This window comes from Quercus lobata, unplaced genomic scaffold (assembly GCF_001633185.2).
Source record: "Quercus lobata isolate SW786 unplaced genomic scaffold, ValleyOak3.0 Primary Assembly Scq3eQI_100, whole genome shotgun sequence".
Lineage (NCBI taxonomy): Eukaryota > Viridiplantae > Streptophyta > Magnoliopsida > Fagales > Fagaceae > Quercus > Quercus lobata.
In genome coordinates this window covers 449,688-470,195 of record NW_022154707.1, presented here as the reverse complement: position 1 = coordinate 470,195, position 20,508 = coordinate 449,688, and the positions used below count along the sequence as shown (strand labels likewise).

The following is a 20,508-nucleotide window of genomic DNA, read 5'->3' as shown; positions in this document are numbered from 1 at the left end:
TTTGAAAGAAACCAGAACTGGGTTGGTGCTAGCGAATAGAAGCAGAGACGCTTTTCAGAATGTTGTAACAGTTACAATACCACACACTATATCATTAATTACGTTGGTCCGAGACTCTCAGTTGATATTGTAATTATACCATAATGCCATTAATATACACGTCTTTATCCATTGCTGGATGATGCTGCTGATGATGCATAATCCAAAAATAATATATACATCTAATTTTTTTTTTTTTTAAAAACACCTTGCTTGCTAAGAAACTTTTTCATGAAGTAAAGGGGTGCAATTTAATAGTATTAATAAATTAAATAATCTTTTCTCAAAAAAAAAAAAAAATTTAATAATTGAAAGCCTTATGAAATAATTTGTAGGTTACCATTAGCTTCTAGAAAAGGAAGGAAGCCTAACGGTAAAGATTATATCAAGAATTTTGTAACTCAATTAGTTGGCAACTCTTGATGTTTCCAACGAGACATCCACGATTCAAATCCTCATTTTCTCAATTATCGAATTATCAAAAAAGAAGTAAAGATTATAGATTTTTTTTTCCTTATAGAATGCAACAATGATTCTGAATTTAATTGTAGACAATCTATTCCTTTTGTGTCATTTTTTCAACGAATGAAAAACAATTTGTATTATTAATTCATTTCATGGGATTCTAAATTGTTTGATTTTTGTTCTCGTAAAGTGTTTTTGCAAGATAAATAATTTGATTTTTGCTGTTATACAGTGTTTTCACCGAGATACATTATTTTTCTATCAAGAATCTTTAAGAGTTGAACTTTGTATACTTAAGATTTTTATTTATAGAGATACTTTAACCTTGATCCCTAACAAGACTTATCCCTGTTCTATATACTTATGTATTGTAATAGTTTTTGTACATGCTTTGATATAATAGTTTCTAGGTCATTTACCCGAGTACATAGAGATATGGATTTGCATCTTAGAGAAAATTGTAATTTGGGTCCATAACTTATGTTTTAAGGTTAAATCCGTCCATAAAATATTAATTTGCATCATGATAGTGTTGAGAGTTCTAAAAAAAGTTCAATTATCCTTGCGCTCACTAAAAGTAAGTAATTTCTATGGAATTGGTGATTCAATTATAATTAATGTTAATCCTTATTAATAAGACCAAAGAAGTTTTTTTTTTTTTTTGGGAGAAGGATAAGACCAAAGAAGTTCAAAGACACAATTTTGTATGATTTTGGCAATTAGCTTTGACATAAAAGAAAATATAAATAACATTGATCAATTTTCAAAAATTTCAAATACAGTTCTAGATTGACACAATCAATAGTTTAAAGACTAAATTATACCATGACACATAGTTCAAGGAGTACAAGTGTAATTTGACCTAGATTTTATTTATAATCCATTTAATAACCCAGCAACATTTTACCTAAATGATTTCTAGGCCACCACCCATTATATTCAGAGAGGGAAAAAACAGTATATTACATGAAATATCATCATTGTAGTACATAAAAAAAAAAGAAAAAAAAGAAGAAAGTATTTTCAAGGAAGATAGAGAAGTAACACCGGGGCTATTGTTGCAACCAAACATTACCCAAATCAGTACACCCATTTTGATTTGGGCTACACCACGCGCAAGAAGTGGCCCACCGCCATCCATGTATTATGAATAAGTTGGTGGGCCATAACTGTAAAATTGTAAAGTAAAAAATAGGCCCACCAGTGATGGCACAATTAGACAGACGCTCTTCTCAACTAAGCTGTGGGGATTTATTTCTTTAATCCATGTAGTCAATTTTCTAATCTACATTTGCTGTCCTCACAAGAGTTCATATCTGATCCACTAAAAATTTGTCATACTTTTTTGGATTTAAAAAAAAAAAAAAATTATAACATACATCAATTATATATAACTTGGGATACTAAATTTGAAAAGAAAAGTGAGTGGGAGGGAATGATGATCCAAGGTTGTCACACAGTGGTAGGCATGATGTAAAGGCTAAGAAGAAAGAAAAAGTGAGGAGAAAAAGGAAATGGGTGTGGATCAAATTGGGGGGGCTGTGATAGTGATTTGAGAGCCTTTGTATGAATAAAGCTGGTAATAATGTTTGTGGGATCAAGTTCAAAGTCTCCCTTCTTGCTTTTGCTTTTCAAAAGTTCATTCCCGGGTTAAAGAAAAACCTAAGAATATTAATAAAAGGATCTACCTAAAGCTTACTATTATATATATACCTTTTTTTTTTTTTTTTTGAGAATTCTAAAGCTTACTAAACTAAACCTTAATTAATGAAAACAAAACATAACTAAAGAAAAACAAAGAAAATAATGAAAGGGTAGCAAGTACCATGAATAGATAATTCTTAGATTTTGATTAGTACTAGGCTTGTGTGAAGTATAGTTTAATTCAAAACTACATGTAAACTAATGTAAATATTTCACTTGTATAAATTTAAAATAGATAATAATATAAATGATAATAAGTTAATTGAAATTAAAAAATAAAATAGATCAAAACAATATATATATATATATATATATATATATATAAAATAGATAATAATTTATGCTTTGTGGAGAGTGCACATTATCAAAATTAGAATATATAATAGATTATAAAATAATTAATAATAAATATTGATTTTTTAAATAAACAATTATTGAATCTTTTAGTAATTGAACTCTAATCAAAGTAATATATTTATAATGTACCACAAGACGAAAGCATGGTGTACAATGTGTAATACTAACATTAAGCCCCATAACACAAGTACTACTGTAAGGCCAAACTTTTACTATGAAATATTAAAATAAAATTTATGGTAAAACATTATGATATAGAATTAATAAAAAAAATTAGAATTTTTTTTTAATCAAAGTAGTATTTTTAAATTTCTTAAAACTTTGATAATAAAGTTTCAATGAAAACAAAGCTGATAGGTGCCTTGGTTTGATAATAAAAAGAGCAATTATGAAAAATGAATGTCATAAGTTGATACTCTATATAAAAAAAAAATGTTATAGTCATAACATATGAGACACAAATTTTATTTTATATACACATATATAAGCATACATGGACCATACAACTCATGGAAACTCGCTATCTAGTGACACAGCTAAGAATGTACTAAACCTCGAACATATATGACTAACTTTTGATCTCTCTACATACTCAAGTCCCTTTAATCTTAAAAATGAAAGGTGATCTCTTTTATTTATTTACTTATTTATTTTTTAAAATTTTTTATAAAGAATTTTTGTTAACCATCTTTTGATTTTAGGGGATCTTAGGTGATTTGTGGGCCCAAAATAATGACCATCTTGCCACACGAGATGGAGCCCACCATGTTGTGGGACCAAATGATGTTGATGGGGTTGCTCCATTCCAATACTGTAATCACTCAGCCCATATTGGAATTCAAGAAGGCGGTATATTCATGCATTACACACAGGCACTCAGCCTAACAATATGGAAAATGTAGCTTATTTCATGGGCCCATTCATACACTAGTCAGGTAAGTTGGTGGTCTTGTCCTCCCTGTATGCAAAATCTGTGATATATATATATATATATATATATATATATTAGTGGGAGAAATTGAGGCACTTTAGCAGACAATTTTGCAGGTTTTGGTATAAAAGCATCAGTGAAAAGGGTTATGGCACAGAGAAATTAGACGAAATCTAAATGCTCAGTTGGATGGACCTTTGAAAAGGAGACCTGTGAGTTTCGTAATCACTAATCACACTTCTGTCAAACATTACTTTGTCATTGTTCCCTAGTATGCTTTGATGTGCATAACACAACTTGGCAAAAAGGCAAAACCTTAAAAAAGATGATTACTTCAGATGGGAGGCAAAACCTCAAAAGGATAATTACTTCAGGTGGGACGTTAAATGTGCAAAATTCCAGTGTCGAAACCAAAAGGGAAAACAAAATGTCATGCAAGACTAGCCATCTTAACCAAATGCAATTCTTTAAGTTGCCCCCTCTAATATGCATGAGGACCACAGTCTCATCATTCATCCAAGTAGAAGTTGTCGTGATTCATGTTACTGCATACATATAGAAGCTCCACGCCCTGTATAGTGGATGAGTAAGAGCCTTTTCACTCCAGTCCTGCAATGCCACCAGTAAAAACTCTAGAGATTAAAGAGAAGAAAGAATATCCATATACTTACAAGCAAGGGAAATTGGAGATTAATTGATAAATAAGCTAATTTATAATATAACAGCATTTTCCTTTACATCAGTACTAATCAGTTTCTAATGATCAGAGGGTTTAACCTACTACTGAGACCTTCATGTAAATACCTACAGTCAGTAGTTTAAATAAAAGTACTTCAATGTGTATCTGTATCATCATCTGCTCTTTGACTATCTACTTCCTCCATGGTCTCCTGGTTCATCATAAACCTCCAGCTGTCTCCTTCATTTATCTCCCATTGTTTCTTTAGTTCATAGATAGCCTTGGATGCCGCAATAGCAATTGCTGGGTTACTATCTTCCGCCAATCTCTAAAGAGAAGGGAACCAGAAACATCAGTTTCTGCCACTAAGTGTACAAAAGTATTACTGTGATACTCAGAATCAACTACCTGTAAGGCTCCCATGCCTGCATTTCCAAGAGTCCACATGGATGGGGCTGCTGCCAATGCATTGGCAACGGCTTTTCTATACCACAAAATAACAAGGAAGAATAAATTACTCACAAAGTAAGGTATACTAATAATATCTCAATTATGAAAGTAAATGTTTTTACCAGAATACTTTCAGGTTTCCATCTTGGTGTTATATTGCTATATAACCGAAACTTCCTTCAGAATTTTGTCAAACATGATACCATTGACCAATGTGGCTAATAAACTTGTGCTTACCTAAGTACTGCTACTTTGCAGCCATTGCGATTATCATTATGGGATGACAAAAATATTGTTCAAGTGCAGCAAAAGTGACCGCTTATGGCCATGCTGCTGATCTATGTGCAGAATAATGTTCATGCTTACAAGAAGTTTTAACAGGATTGGGCTGTAATATTACAATATAATATAAGAAGCTATGCATAATTAGCTCACCTAGTATTGACATCAGGAGAACTTGAACACTCTGCCAATAGTGAGACACTACTTTTACCATCCATTGCATCGAGATCTATAAGAGTTGCAATCAACAGCTCAAGCTGCTCCAGATAGTAAATAGTAGTCAATAAACAGATACTGAAACCATAATAACACTAACGGTCCCTCAGATCAGGGGCATGAATACAAGGAAATTTGAACCTCTTCAGGATCAGTATAGTCAATCCCATCAGCTTCAGAGAGTACAGATGCCATACTCCAGTAAGCTTCCTGCACATTATGAAACGAAACCATACAAAAGTCATAATTCCTGATGCAACTGATGGTTAAAAGTGTTATAAGCCATAACAAAGAACCTGAATAGCAGCGATACGATCAGTTGACACTTCTCCAGGGAAGAAATCAAGAGTTTTCCCATTCTTTTCAAGCATTATACGCCCCATCATGTTGTTGCCTGATAGAGATCCTTTAGACTGACGCAGAGGACTGGATTGAACATATTAGAAATTAGGGTTTCAAGGCTGTTTAATTTATCACCTCCTGCAGGGGATGAGGTGAGGGGTAGATAATACTAACTGGGGGAAAAAAACTTACAATTTGTACATCTTGCTCACCATCATGTCATGGATATTTTTTATCAACTGCATATTCACAAAACAGGAATGAAATATAACCTTAGAAGCAAAAATAAGAATGTCCATAATATTATTCAAAATAAAAAAGATATGATAAAGATTAGTATCAAGCAAATCTCCATCATGACGAATGAAAACTATGAATAAGAGATCATCCTATAAATTATCCCATTCATAATCAGCATCAAAGAATAGAACAGTTGACCTCCAAAGCCATTAGTGCATCTTCCATTGCGCGTTGTTTTGCACGGAAGTCAGCAAGTCGCAAATCAGCCTGAAAATGAGTCAAATGGTGGCATAAATATGACTTACATATAACATGTATTACTTGTGACAGGTTTTTTTTTTGGGAAGTGGGGATGGAAGGAGCTAAGAAATTTTATTCAAGCAACAAAGTCCAAATAAAGTACTGCTATCATATTACTCACAACAGTAATATTCAAACACATTAAACACACATATTTGCAAGTATTCTATGTGCATCAAAGCACACCACCATGTGTAACATCAGGAATAATTTTTTGATCATATCCCCTTCCCATTGCCCTTCTCACCTAGACCTAGTTGGTTCCTCTGTTTAATTCACTTTTAGCATTTCATGCAAACCATGTCTCCCTTTTAATTAGGCTCCTCTAATTATGTTGCAAATTGTATCATTTCTATAATCTATTGCCAACATCTCTAACTCCATGGCACATTTCCCATGTTACCAACCTAGTTGCCTCTTTCTTGTGTTGTATGGGTGCTTCTAACAATAACTCTAGGTACAAAAAATTTCACAATTGCCAAGGCGGCAAATTGTTTTTTTTTTTATTTTTTTTTTATAAGTAAGAAGAGAATATTATCAATAAAAGAATAGCAAGAAAAACACAAAGAGTTCACGGTAGTGAACAAAGGAATAAAAAGATAGAAGCAGCCCCTAACTATTCTAATAGACGAAAGAAAACCCATAAGGGTAGAACAATCCGAGAAACCCCAACATCGAGACCAATCAAAGAGGGTCCGCTGGCAAAGCTCTAATAGCTGAACCACAGTTTTCCCCTCATCCTCGAAAGACCGCCGATTTCGTTTAGTCCAAATAGTTCACATTAAACAGCTTGGAACCAAATCCCAAATCTTAGAACTAGGCTTCCCCAAGCCAATGATACAAACAAAATAATGAGTCCACAACTGAACTTGGCATGATCCAATTGATCTCAAACAACCGAAGCATATACATCCACAAAGAATGAGCCATCAGATAAAAAAGTAATGTGATCCATAGATTCCGCATTACAACAGCACATACAACAACGATTTGCCAAAAGGCGACCACGAAGAATAAGATTATCCAAGGTTAGAATCTGACCATGAGCTGCTGTCCACATAAAAAAAGTCACCCTTTTAAGAACCTTAACTTTCCAAATGCCCTTCCAAAGGAAAGTGGAAGGAGTTGCATTTTGAATCTTATGATAAAAAGACCGAGCATCAAACTTCCCACTTCCATTAAAATCCCAACAAAGCTTGTAACACCCTCCACCCCTAGGAATACGAGTTTGGATGAAATGAAGAAGGGAGTAGGAAGCCACCAACTCTCAATCATTGAATTCCCTATGAAATCTTAAACTCCACACTCTGTCATTATCACCCACTGGAGGGCTTTAACACATCAAAAATATAAGCCTCCTTATTGGCTGAACACAAAAATAACTGAGGATAAATAATTTTAAGAGAAACATCCCCAGTCCACTTATCATGCCAAAAAAGAATACAAGAACCATCCCCCACCACAAAAGAGAAATGCCTAGCGAAAGTTTCCCACCCTTCACTAATACTCTGCCATAACCCGCAACCATGAGCCCTATTACAAGTTCTAGTGCACCAACCCCCTTTTCCCTCCCCATATTTCATGGCAATGACCCATCGCCACAGATGAGTGGTTTCATGGCCATACCTCCAAAGCCATTTCCCTAATAGGGTCTGATTAAAAGATGCCATCTTCCGAATTCCCAAACCACCCAACTCACGCGATAAGTAGACCTTTTCCCAATCCACCAAAGGATATTTGAAACACTCAACTGATGAACCCCACAAAAAGTTCCTCTGAATGCGTTCCAATCTAGTCGCCACAGCTTTAGGGATAGTAAAAAGGGAAAGGTAATAAGTTGGAAGGCTTGAAATGGTACTTTTCAGCAAGGTGAGTCTACCACCCTTTGACAAATAAAGCCGCTTCTAGCCTGAAAGCTTCTTTTCCATCCTCTCAAGGATCGGATTCCAAATAGAAGCTATTTTATACAAAGTTCCCAATGGCATATCCAAGTAAATCATAGGCAAACTGCCCACCCTGCATTGAAGAATATTAGCCAAAGACTGAATGTTACGCACCTCCCCAATAGGGACAATTTCACTTTTCCCCACATTCACATTCAAACCAGTAAAAGCTTGAAAACAAGACAAAACCAGCCTAATAGAAATAATCTGCTCTCTAGAGGCATCATAGAAAAGAATGGTATCATTAGCAAATAAAAGGTGAGAAACACAGACACCAATAGAATTAATAGGACCTACATGAAAACCCTGAATGAAACCACCTTCCTCAATTTTCTTCAGGATACGACTTAAAACCTCCATGATCAAAAGAAAGAGAAGGGGAGACAACAGATCACCTTGTCAGAGACCTCTAGAGCTACCAAAGAAACTAGCAGGAGATTCATTCACCAGAACTAAGAAGCGAACAGTAAAGATACAAGTCTTCCATCTCCTTCATCTATCCCCACAGCCCATCCTCTCCAACAAATAAAACAATGTGTCCCAATTCACATGATCATATGCTTTCTCAATGTCTAACTTACACACCACCCCCGGAGTACGACACTTCAGTCTACTATCTAAACATTTATTAGCAATAAGCACTGAATCCAAAATCTGTCTGCCACCAACAAAAGAATTCTGAGACTCCGAAATAAGGTTATCCAGCACCCATCTCAATCTGTTAGCTAAAACCTTAGACAAAAGCTTATACACACTGCCCACTAAGCTGATAGGCCTAAAATCTTTGATATTCAAAGCATTATTCTTCTTGGGAATCAGAGATAGAAAAGAAGCATTCAGAGACCATTCAAACTCTAAGCTCCTATGGAAATGATCAAAAAAGCCATGACATCTATTTCCACTACACTCCAGCATTTTTGAAAAAATGCCATAGTGAAACTGTCAGGACTTGGGGCTTTATCACCCTCCATCTCTTGAAGAACCTTTACCACTTCCTCTTTAGAAAAATCCCTCTCTAATTCAAGCCACTCAGCCTCCTCAATTCTAGCAAACTCTAATCCATCCATAGAAGGGCGCCAAGTATTAGACTCAATATACAAACTCTAATAAAAATGGACCATCTTAGACCGCACCTCTTCCTCATCCTCATAGAGGACACCATCCACTTCTATGCCCCGAATATGATTAGTTATTCTATGGGAGTTTGCAACCCGATGAAAAAAACAAGTATTATTGTCCCTCTCCTTCACAAATAAAATCCGAGACTTTCGTCTCCAAGAAATCTCCTCCAAAGAGGCAAGGTGTGCAATCTCACCTTTAATCTAAATACGACGAGTTTGATCCTCCTGAGAAAGGCCTGACAAGTCCTCCTAGCATCCAAACCCAACAATTCAGATAAAAGACATTTCTTCCTAAAGGCCAGATCTCCAAATTCTTCCTTATTCCACTTTTTCAAGTCTTCTTTAAGAGCTTTCAATTTATGAGCCAGAATTAAGCTAGGAGAACCCGAAAAGCAATACCCATTCCACCATTGCCGAACCTTCTCTACAAACCCTCTTCTTTCAACCACATATTCTCAAACTTAAAGGCACTCCGACCTTTATTAACACTACCAGCCACCACCAAAAGAGGACAATGATCAGAAACTACATGAGGGAGTACACTTTGAGACACGTTTCCAAAGTGATCTACCCAATCCACCGATGCCAAGGTTCTATCAATTCTTGACATTCAAACTGTCCCTGAATCTCTAAACCAAGTAAACGAAGTCCCTTCAAGAGGTAAGTCCACAAGGTAATTAGCTTCAATGAAGTTTGAAAAAGCAAACATAGCTGGACTAAAAGCCTCACAACCAAACCTCTCACTCGGATATCGAATGGTATTGAAATCCTCAAAAACACACCATACTGTATTCCACTTGGAGTGCATCCTTGTAAGCTCCTCCCATAGAGCACCCCACTGATTATCCTCATTAGGCCCATACACTCTTGAACAAGCCCATACAAAATCATCTACAACCCCCTTCAGTAAAACATTAACAGAAAACAGACCAACAACACAATCAACTTTTTCAAAAACTCTCATCCCAATCCAATAACACCCCCCCTACAGTATTGATTGCATCTAGAACAACCCAATCTAGGAACAGACTACCCCAAAGGCTTCAAACATTAGTAAGAGTTTAAAGAAGACAGCTTAGTTTCTTGAAACCAAACCATATCACACTTCCACTTCTTGAGAAAATTTTTACATACCTCTCGCTTCTGAGGATTATTTGATCCCTTAACATTCCAAGATAGCAGCTGTAAACTAATTTAAAACTGGTAATCGCCTCCGTACCTACTGAGAAGTCTCTGTTCCTCCCCTTAGATGCTATCCCATCATAATTAATAGAAGAAATCAAACCTTTGAGTTCCCTAACCCTTTCTGCTTTGAGTTCACAATTCTCTTAGAAGTCCCAACACTAACAACATCAACACAGTCTTGTTCGAGAAAACGAAACAGAGCCAGACATTGATCTTCGTGCTTAACAACAGGAAAACCCACAATTCTACAGAAAATTTTCATCAGGCTACAAACTCATTTCGAATTTTTCACCACTGACCCCCAAACGTCTCCCTCATCACCTTCCTAGATCACCTCCAACTTCTTTTGTTCATTGGGATCCCATTTAGATAGAGGTAAGCACTCCAAAAATCCACTCTTATCCTCTCCATGAAAAAAGCCACTAAGATTAACTTCACTGTACTTCCACTGAACCAGAAGATGCTCAGGCCCTTCCTTTAACAGCTCAACCCCATCCAAGTGGCTTGGCGACATTGGCTCAACAATAGGATTGCTCCATTTTTCTCCCTTCTCACCTGGAACCATCGTGGAGTTATCTCTCTCTCTCCAAAACAGAGACCCTTCTCGTTACCCATACCCGACAAAGGAGAAAAATAGTTATGAGCAGCACCTTGATGCCGAAGATCAGAGGAAACATCAAACCTAAGTCCCATCAGCATCGCCGTCGTCCCTAGCCTCCACACACCAGCTATCAGAGTATGGGTCTCATCCCTCTTCCTTTGATTGGTCACCTCCTCGCCCAAAAACCCAAGATCAGAACCCTCCGTCGCACTCATTGCACTCGCTGGCACCGCAGCTCTCGAGCTCTCCCCTTTTACCCACGAAGACTGACCATCAGAATAACCCTTTAAAGAAATGGGTTTGACCAAAGTACCCTCACTTAGTGAAGATACTGTGGCCACAGGATGGGCTTTGACAAGCCCACCAGTTTGTTTAGGAACTTCTGGCCCACCACTTAAAGCCTTCGACCATCTGAAATCCTTTGCACCTAGATAGATCACAGTACGTCTGTCGCCCTTAGGCTTGCACACTCTCAAAGCCAAAATAGCAGGAGTCAACTTAAAATTTAAAAGCCCATTGCCATTTATAACTGAACCATTTTCTATGAGAACTCCAGGAATCCTGTTCAGCCCCAAATTTGTTCCAAATTTTTCAAAATTCTTGATCTTTTCTTGATTACTATAAACAGACAAAAGCTTCCCACTCTGGTGACCAATAGTAGACTGACCTCCTCCACCCCCATCATTTTTGGAGGATGCTTCGGCCATAGAAACTAGTTTTGCACCAGTGAAAAAATTCCTCATCTCTCTCTAAAACAAAGACCAATCTGCACGATTGGAGCTTGTTGGTATCATAATAGAGCCTTTCCTAGACCCTCCAAAATTTACCGCAATAACTACAAAAAGACCAGCTTTGTTATATTCCCTAAATCTCTTACAGAGTAAAGCTCGACCAGGCACCCAGTCTCATATATCAACGAGACAAGTAAGGATCCACTCCATACCCTTATGTCCAACCCAAATAGAGCTCTTAACATCCCGACGTGACTCATGTATAGCATACGAATCAGATCGCCTCCCATCAAAAGAGAAAGAAAAAAGTTTGGCATCAATGCGAAACGACCTCTTACTGCCCCCGTGGACCAAGGATTGAGGTAAAGGAGGGATTTTCTGTGAAGTTTCTATAGTGGGGATATCTGGTGTGGCTGAAGGTACAGGTGCAAGGTTAGGCAGTTTTGGCAAAACATGGTTAGACCCCTAAAGTGGTGGGGATGGGGAAGGCAATGATGGAGGACGGGGATGGGGATATGGGAAAACCCCAAACTGTGAAGGGAAGCAAGGTGGGGGAGAAGGAATATGGAAGGGCGGCAAAAAAGGAAAAAAAGAAAGTGATGGTTGTGGGAGGGGGTGGAGGTGAGGTGGAGGAGGGTGGATAGGATGAGGGAGGGGTGAGTGATGGGGGTGGGGAAGAGCAGCCATTTAAGGCGGCAAATTGTTAATGGTAGTTAAAAAAATGATGTCAGTAGTTGGTCTAGATGAGAACCATAAAATCTTGCCAACTCAATTGTTGTGTTTGTAGCATTACTCTGCTTCTAAAGGCAAAGGATACCCATGTTGTACACATGTCAGATTTTAACACACCACATATTCACGCTTAAAAAAATAATCCAAACAGAAGCATGAACTTTTGATACATGTACTTCCATATGTAATATGAATTTTCATTTCTAATGCTATTTATTCTATATGCAACATTACTTAATTTTACACTATCTAGGCAGCCAACTAGAAGAATCCAATCTTTACCATGTATGGAAGTATTAAACTAATTCAAATTCCTATTATTTCACAATAATTATTATAAAATTTCTAGGATAGCACTTGCTATCACACCAAGGTCCAACCTCTATCCTTAATAATAAAATTTAGAGGAAATTACAATTTATCTCCTTGGGTTTTGGTCCTATCACAGTTTAATCCAAAACTTTCAATTACAACATTTGAACCCCCTTATGTTTGGATAGAAATAAAATCGTAAGGGTCCTGTACAACTTAACAGATTTAGAATTTTGTGGACATACAGGAAGTACAAGATAATTAAAATAGTAATGGCACCTCTAGGGCTCCATCACTCCAATGCTTGTCAGCAGCTCTTTTCAACCTAGATTGAGCTTTGTCTGTCAATGTCTGCAAGAGGATACAAAGATCATTGAAATATCAACCACATAGGCAATGGCAAATTCGTGTCTTCATCCCTAAGTAAACCAATATTGAAGAATTTGGCCATACATACAGTGGCAATATGATGCAGGTGTTCAGCCCTTTTTTTCACATCACGGTCAATTTTCTCGGTATCCTCTCTTGCCCGGGCTACAAAGCATAAGGTCAGCATGAGGAAAACCTTAAATGTGATAAAACACAACAAATTAGTAATAACATGTTAGGGCACCACGGAAAAACAAAATCAATTCCACTGCAGGTTATGGGAAATAGCCATCCCCCCACCCCCCAACACCAAAAAAATAAGGAAAAAGAAAAAGAGAAATCATCACTACAAACAAAAAATGGAATATTTTAGTGACATAGATACCTGAAATTTTGTGAATTTGATTCTATACACTCAAGATAAAGTCTTTTATGCCATAAAACAAGCTCATTCTACTTATTTTGCAGTACAACTTTGGATTATTTCATTATTGCCCAATTAACATATATTTAGCAATTGGACAGCTCTTAAAGCTGGAGAGGGAGGAAAAAGCTTTACCATTGAGCTTAAGAAACTCTGACTCAAGAATAGCTAAATCTTGACGTGCACGGGCATCCAACCTCATTATGCCACTGACATTAAGTGGAAAACCATTAATGCATTTACATAAAATCAAAATACTTTAAAGGCCATGTATAGCCAAGCTAATACCAACAACTAATATTTAAACCCAACCAAACAGAACCACTGTGCCATGTTCCACTGATTTTATTAGATAGGCTTAATTCATACACAAATTTTCTAAGAAAGAAATGCTCAACCTGAATGAATCCCCCCCCACCCCCTTTTTGCCCCCACACTCTCTCTTAAATCCTCGGTGTGAGCAGGTTCAATCTCATGTTTCCAATATGATGCCCTAAGGCTTTACCAATTAGCCTAGTTTGAACCCAAGAATTCATTACATGTAATTTAAAAAAAAAAAAGAGTTATCTAGTTCACCAAATTTCTATAATCTTACATCCACAATGCATGGTATTCATGATCATCATTGCAAGCTCTTAATAATCAGGCGTACATAGTACTGAGGATTACCGAGAAAGCAAGAAAATGTCATTACGAGCCCTTTCATTTACAAACTTAGCATCATTGTAGACATATTTACAAGCTTCGGCTAAGCCCAGATTGGAGTGAGTAGTTCTCTTAGGCATGGCTTGATGCTCATCTTCTTCATCTCCAATTTGTGCACTGCTTTACAACAGGATTTTTAGAAATATAGATAAAATAAAATGAAAGCATCAACTAACTTAAAAGCTCAACACAAGTCAACATCAGGAAGCATGAAATTGCACAATCATTTGGCAAAGAAGCATAAGGGCTTGTCTAGTTTTTTTTTTCCTTACAATTTCATTTTCTAGTTACAAATGAAGTGTTTACTAAAGAACAATAGCCATTGTAACAGAAGTATATAGAACTGGAATATAGATATTGCTGAACATAGTGGAGAATAACCTTACTTTGTAGGTGAAAATATGTAAAGAGTAGAAAAAGCTGTACTTTAGATAAGTGAAGAAAGGCTTCACCAAACATATATGAGTACACATAGATTTCCCAGGGAGAAAAAAGTAGAGTAGATCTATAATAGCCATACAGAACCTATATGTCCATGTTTTCCACTCCTGTTACACAAGTGCTCAAGTAATTTTGAGATTTTGGCCTTGCGGGATGGAACACATAAACCAATGCTATGTTACCTTTTATAAAAATTTCATTTCATTTGTAAATGTGGTGAGATTTTCTACCCAACAGATATGATGACACATTCATCTTTAATTAGTCCTTCAATAACCATGCTAATATGTTGATGAAGCCTTATCTAATTCCTAGCATTATTGGCCCAATAGAGACCAGGAAATATCACATGCTTGATGCAAAGCAAAGCTACAAGGTTATGGAAATTAATTCTAATTACCTAGACATATACATGTCATAATGTCCAACTTACATGTATGTTTTAACTAGTTAGCCATAGAAGACGGTCTGCAGATTGTGACACTTGCATGCTAAACGAAGGGCATATGCTTCAGTGCAACAGCTCTCAAACTAACAACTAATCCCTATGGGTGTTTGGAAATGTGCTGAGATGACAAACATGATGGATGTCTAACACATTGGATATTAGCATAAGGATTAATCTGAAACATGTAGCCTTTTCGTAAAAGTAACTATTTTATAGTTAAAAAGTTCATCATTATATATCCCATCCACATTCAATTATATCTATTTCAACACCTTCAGTTATGAAAATAGTGACAGATACAGCCATCTTCCCATATCTAGATTTTAGGTAGCCATTTCCAACACCTTGCTGCCTTGCAGACATGGAAAAAAAACAATACCCTTTTAAAATATACATGTCATAGTAAATCCTTTCCAGAAACTTAAGAATACATGCATCATGACAAGTTTAAAAAAAGAATAAAATTAAAGTATGGAAAACTACATCAATAAAATGGTAGTTGCTCATTTATACTTAATCATTCTTACCTAGTTACATCTTCACAATCACCATAAGTTGTAACACATTCTTTTGCTTCAGTATTATGTGTTTTTCTTGACCGACATAACAGAGAAGAGCCCCGAGAAATGAAACTAAAAGGTTTTCGACATATGCCCCACAAACCCTCACCAGAAAAGCTTGAGCTTGCTTTCAAGAGACGCCCAGGGCTTGATTGTCTAAGTTCAATTCCTTGACTTGTAAGCTGCAATTTGTGTTGCGGTGACATGGCAAAAGAAGATGCAGATCCAGTGAATCTAGAGACATTTGTCCTATCAGTCACCACAGGACCACTTGAAACCTTGCTTGCATTAATTGCCATTGGAAGAATCAGGACAGCAATGAATGGACGTTAAACAGCATTTCCCTTACAGAAGCTCAAATCTTGAGTAAAACCAAAATGATATCATCAGGATGTGTCATATGTTCTATAAGTTTTTTTTAAGTATTTTGTGGAAAATGAACAACTACAAATTTTATAACATGACAAAAGGTATATTGGAAGAAATAAAAACTGCAATCATACACAAAAATTTACAAAATACCTTACCATTACCATTTATGCTTATATTGAAAATAGAACATGACAACTAAGGCAAAAGGGGAGAGAAACTAGAAAAGAATTTGGGGTGGGGGGGGGGGGGGGGGGGTTAAGTTAACAACCACATAATCAAAGCGTTATAAATATTGACCAGTGATAGAAAAGCAGTTAATTTGGAGAAGCTGCAAACATAGCACTATGTATGACCTTGGTCACCATCAAGTTATTACTTTCCAAAGGAGGACACTTTTTTTTTTTTTTTTTTCCCTCCAGATATCCCTATAAATATGACGCAGGACAACCAGACAACCAGAACAATATTGAAAGAACGGAAAAATAAAGGATATGACCTAGGAGTCAGCACCTAGGCCTTGCTTGGAGTCAGCACCAAGCGGGGAAACCACTAGGAGTCAGCACCTAAGGTAGATCTGGAGTCAGCACCAGACCAAAGAAAGACCAAACGACCATTGTTTTCATTCATCAAAATATCAACTATCTCCTCAAGGAGTACAATAGGTTGCTTATAAAGGATTACTAAACCCTAGTTCTAATTGGCTAGGAAACCCTAATTGCCTTATTACAAAAATACCCTTATTGGCTAGGAAACCCTAATTGCCTTATTACAAAAATACCCTTGCTTCTAAATTAAAATACTAATAACCCAATAAACTAATAAAACCTAAAACATAAAAATACAATTAACTAGCAAACATAAATAATACTAAATAATAATTTTCTTGTGTCTCCCGCATCATTCTCCTCTGGTTGGAGAAAACTCGACCTCGAGTTTTAAAGCATTGAAGGATTAGGATGTTGATAAATAACACTTGCTTCAAGTCTGAAATCACCTTAGGGAGCACAGGGAAAAAAAAAACCTTGAATTCCACCACATCAAACTCATTTGGAATAACAAAATCAATGTGTGGAATCAGTATAATCTCTTCTTGAACCTTATGAACCATAGGAAGCAAAGTTGTTTTAACCTCTTCGACTTCACCAAGATGTAGATCTTCAAGGACTGTGGAGGGTTGATTAGAAGCACATTCAACAACTCCAACTTTCACATCATGTTCACCCTCTAACACAATACTCTCTTTAGGCGCCATCTTTTCACCTTGCTGTTCTTCAATAGATTCATTTCCTTGCACGCTTGTTAAAGCAACACTTGTCGAGGCATGTACGTCTATGTCAACATTAGGCTTTGGTGTTGCTGGAGGATTCTCCACGACCAAGATATCACCATCAATGTTGTCTTCTATGGGGGCAGCAATAAGTTCATTGTGATCAATTATCCTTGGCTTCCCAATTGAATCAAGTTGAGTCTTCATTTGCTTCATCTGAGCAATCTTGTCTTGAATCTCTTTCATGGGCTTTACAGTTAATTCCGTTGCTTTCCTGGTAGATAATTCCTTGGTAGATTGTTCAAAAGTGCACTGAGGACATGATATGGGATGAGGATGAGGATTCATCGCATTTGCTTCAACTTGAAAAGTACCACACTGAAATTGGGGTAGATACTTAGCTCGATAGTATGGTGACAAATACTCATCACAAAGCTTTTCTTTCATATCTTCCCACACAGTAATGGCAGGTTCATAATCCATATAGCGGAAACGTTCAAGATTCTCCCAAAACCTCTGTGCTTTACCTACTAACTTCGACTTGGCATACCTAACCTTTATGTTATCTGCAAAATTTGCTTGCTCAAAGAATCGCTCCATCCCATTCATCCAGTTGACAAAATCTCGTGGATAAGTTTCATAACCATCAAAATAAGGTGCTTCTAATATTTCCATGATTCTCTAAAATAGTGCTTTAACAAATAGCTACTGTGGGTTCGGCAGCTGGTGGCTGTTGGGTTTTGGGGCGGTGGGTGTTGATCTTGTGGGTTTCGGCGGCTGGTGGTTGATGGGTTTTGAGGCGGTGGGTGTTGATCTTGTGGGTTTTTTTTTTTTTTTCTTTTTTTTTTTGTGGGTGATATTTTCTGGTTCTTTCCTGCGGTGATGCTTCAACAGATCGGTGTTTGCTCCGATACCAAAACTGACGCAGGACAACCAGAACAATATTGAAAGAACGGAAAAATAAAGGATATGACCTAGGAGTCAGCACCTAGGCCTTGCTTGGAGTCAGCACCAAGCGGGGAAACCACTAGGAGTTAGCACCTAGGGTAGATCTAGAGTCAGCACCAGACCAAAGAAAGACCAAATGGCCATTGTTTTCATTCATCAAAATATCAACTATCTCCTCAAGGAGTACAATAGGTTGCTTATAAAGGATTACTAAACCCTAGTTCTAATTGGCTAGGAAACCCTAATTGCCTTATTACAAAAATACCCTTATTGGCTAGGAAACCCTAATTGCCTTATTACAAAAATACCCTTGCTTCTAAATTAAAATACTAATAACCCAATAAACTAATAAAACCTAAAACATAAAAATACAATTGACTAGCAAACATAAATAATACTAAATAATAATTTTCTTGCGTCTCCCGCATCAAAATATCCCTTACAAGTCTCTCATGGCACCTATGCACTCATAAAATTTACAATTGCATCAAATTTAAGCCATTTTAACTTGTGGAAAAGTACTTTGAGCCTCTAAACATAATAATTAATCAAGGGAATCTGTCTTGCATCTAAGAGGTATCTCATATAATACATTGATGTAATTCTTCTGCAAAGTATCTTGCCATTTTGAGGCCACATTAAAACATGAATTTCATGTCATGGCCATAATCATAGCCCAAAAGTCTCTTGTGACACTTATATATGTTGAAGTTAATACCATAACAAATAACAGCAGAGCTTGGCTCACATTATCACACTCACACGGAATGTGCAAGAAAATGAAGAAAAAAGACATGCTATTTCTATCTATTCTATGGCCAAATAGTCAATTAGACAAAGATCATCTGTCAAAACATTAGCACTTTCTCATGTATTTCAAGCAAAAATGCTTGTCCTCATTAATGGATCAACACTGTGAGGGAGAAGTCCTTTGATTTCTTATTCTAAGATTTTTCAAGCTTCAAATCAACCTAAATAAGTGATAAATTATTTCGTTGGAAAATTCTTGAGCTATGAAGCTCATCATTGTTGACAAACTACCACTTTTTCCAAAAGCTTAAATTGTTAGAAAATTATGAATTTTATCATTAAAATTATTATTCTAATACTCTCCCTCACGTGTGCACTTAGACTCCCCCTTAATAAGTGGTGCCCAACAAGTAGTATTTTTAACGTTTTAAATGGGAGCTAGAGTAGAGGCAGGTTTCGAACTCATGACCACATGCTCTGATACCATGTTAAACTATGACTAATCTCAAAAGATTAAGTTGAATTTTATCATCTAGTTATTATCCTAATAATTTCCACTACCTCAATTAAATGAAGATATTTTATCTTTCCATGTTTCTGTTATATTCAGATGTATAGCATGATAAAATTGTTAGTAAAGTTTAAAGCAATCCTAGTACGAAATACCAGATACAGGTAAGATTATCCACCAATTTCAGAGAACCAAACAAAAATACCGCCAAAAATATATTTTAAGTAATTCCAATACTCAAACATGCATCATTAATTCAAAAATACCGCCAAAAAAAAAAAAAAAAAACTCATATGGAAAAGGTTAGTACAAACAAAACCTACAAGTATCAGAGTTGTGCCACACAAGGAAAACTTTTGCAACTCAATCTCACTAATTACAGCTTAAATAAAGAATACCCATTAAGGAAAAGTGTAGAATAACAGCACAAGGCATTTGAAAAAAAAAAAAAAAAAGTCTGTTCAGAAAGCAAGAAAAAGCACAACAATGAGACTAATGAGTAAACTAACCTGTTGAAAATAGCACTCAGTTCCCAGAGAGAGAGAGAGAGAGAGAGAGAGAGAAGTAGAAGTACAAGGATTAAGGAAAGCTGGTGAATATGTAGAGTGATTTTTAGAGAGAGAAAGAGAGGGAAGCAAATTGGGCCATGCAAGGCCAAGAAATTTATGAAGGGAAATTGCAACCACAAACGAAGCTTGTGGCCCCTTGAAGGCCAACACTACTAAACAAGGACAGAATTTAGCATACGCGACCTCCTCTGCAGTTCGAGGTTTGCCCTGCTTACTTTTGCCACGTGTCTTGCAATTATGATATCAACGTCACTATGGTTTTATTGTTTTACTGATTAAAAAATTTTATGGCTTTGCTCGGCTCTTTTGCTAAATGACAAAAAAGCCTATCCATTATGGATAAAGGTCCGATAACTTGTTTGGGAAGTGAACTTTTTGGACCTCACCATGAGTAAGGTCACGCCTGCATCAATTACATGCTATCCTTGACACCTTGGAGAACATTATTTGACATGCATATTCATGGCCACGGGACTCAGGCATCATTTCCTCCTTGTGTGGGTACATATCATGG

General features: G+C 36.5%; 1 protein-coding gene across 3 annotated transcripts; it reads right to left on the bottom strand.

The window, feature by feature from the left end:
* Positions 1-4,173: 4,173 nt before the first annotated feature.
* Positions 4,174-20,102, bottom strand: LOC115972930 (senescence-associated protein AAF, chlorolplastic-like). 3 transcript variants are annotated; one of them, XM_031093152.1, is made up of 13 exons: positions 19,935-20,099; positions 15,545-15,938; positions 14,093-14,245; positions 13,559-13,632; positions 13,088-13,164; positions 12,910-12,981; positions 5,904-5,972; positions 5,658-5,704; positions 5,420-5,549; positions 5,265-5,333; positions 5,061-5,164; positions 4,584-4,659; positions 4,174-4,503 (listed from the first exon to the last, which is right to left on the bottom strand). In XM_031093152.1, the coding sequence occupies exons 2-13, from the start codon at positions 15,874-15,876 to the stop codon at positions 4,330-4,332; spliced, it is 1,377 nt and encodes a 458-aa protein (XP_030949012.1). In that variant the 5' UTR covers positions 15,877-15,938; positions 19,935-20,099; the 3' UTR covers positions 4,174-4,329. The 3 variants fall into 3 exon arrangements, 2 of the variants coding, with proteins under 2 accessions (XP_030949012.1, XP_030949013.1); XM_031093153.1 differs by having other exon boundaries at positions 15,545-15,905; XR_004087574.1 differs by lacking the exon at positions 4,174-4,503 and adding an exon at positions 4,748-4,869 and having other exon boundaries at positions 19,935-20,102.
* Positions 20,103-20,508: the final 406 nt, after the last annotated feature.

What these genes read in the sequence shown, in the direction of transcription:
- LOC115972930 (XM_031093152.1), bottom strand. Translation starts at nt 15,876, where the DNA reads ATGGCAATTAATGCAAGCAAGGTTTCAAGTGGTCCTGTGGTGACTGAT. An exon ending in GACATTTTCTTGCTTTCTCG is followed by an intron (nt 13,633 to 14,092) that starts GTAATCCTCAGT and finishes ACTTAATGTCAG; the next exon opens with TGGCATAATGAGGTTGGATG. An exon ending in GGAGTGATGGAGCCCTAGAG is followed by an intron (nt 5,973 to 12,909) that starts GTGCCATTACTA and finishes ACTCATTTTCAG; the next exon opens with GCTGATTTGCGACTTGCTGA.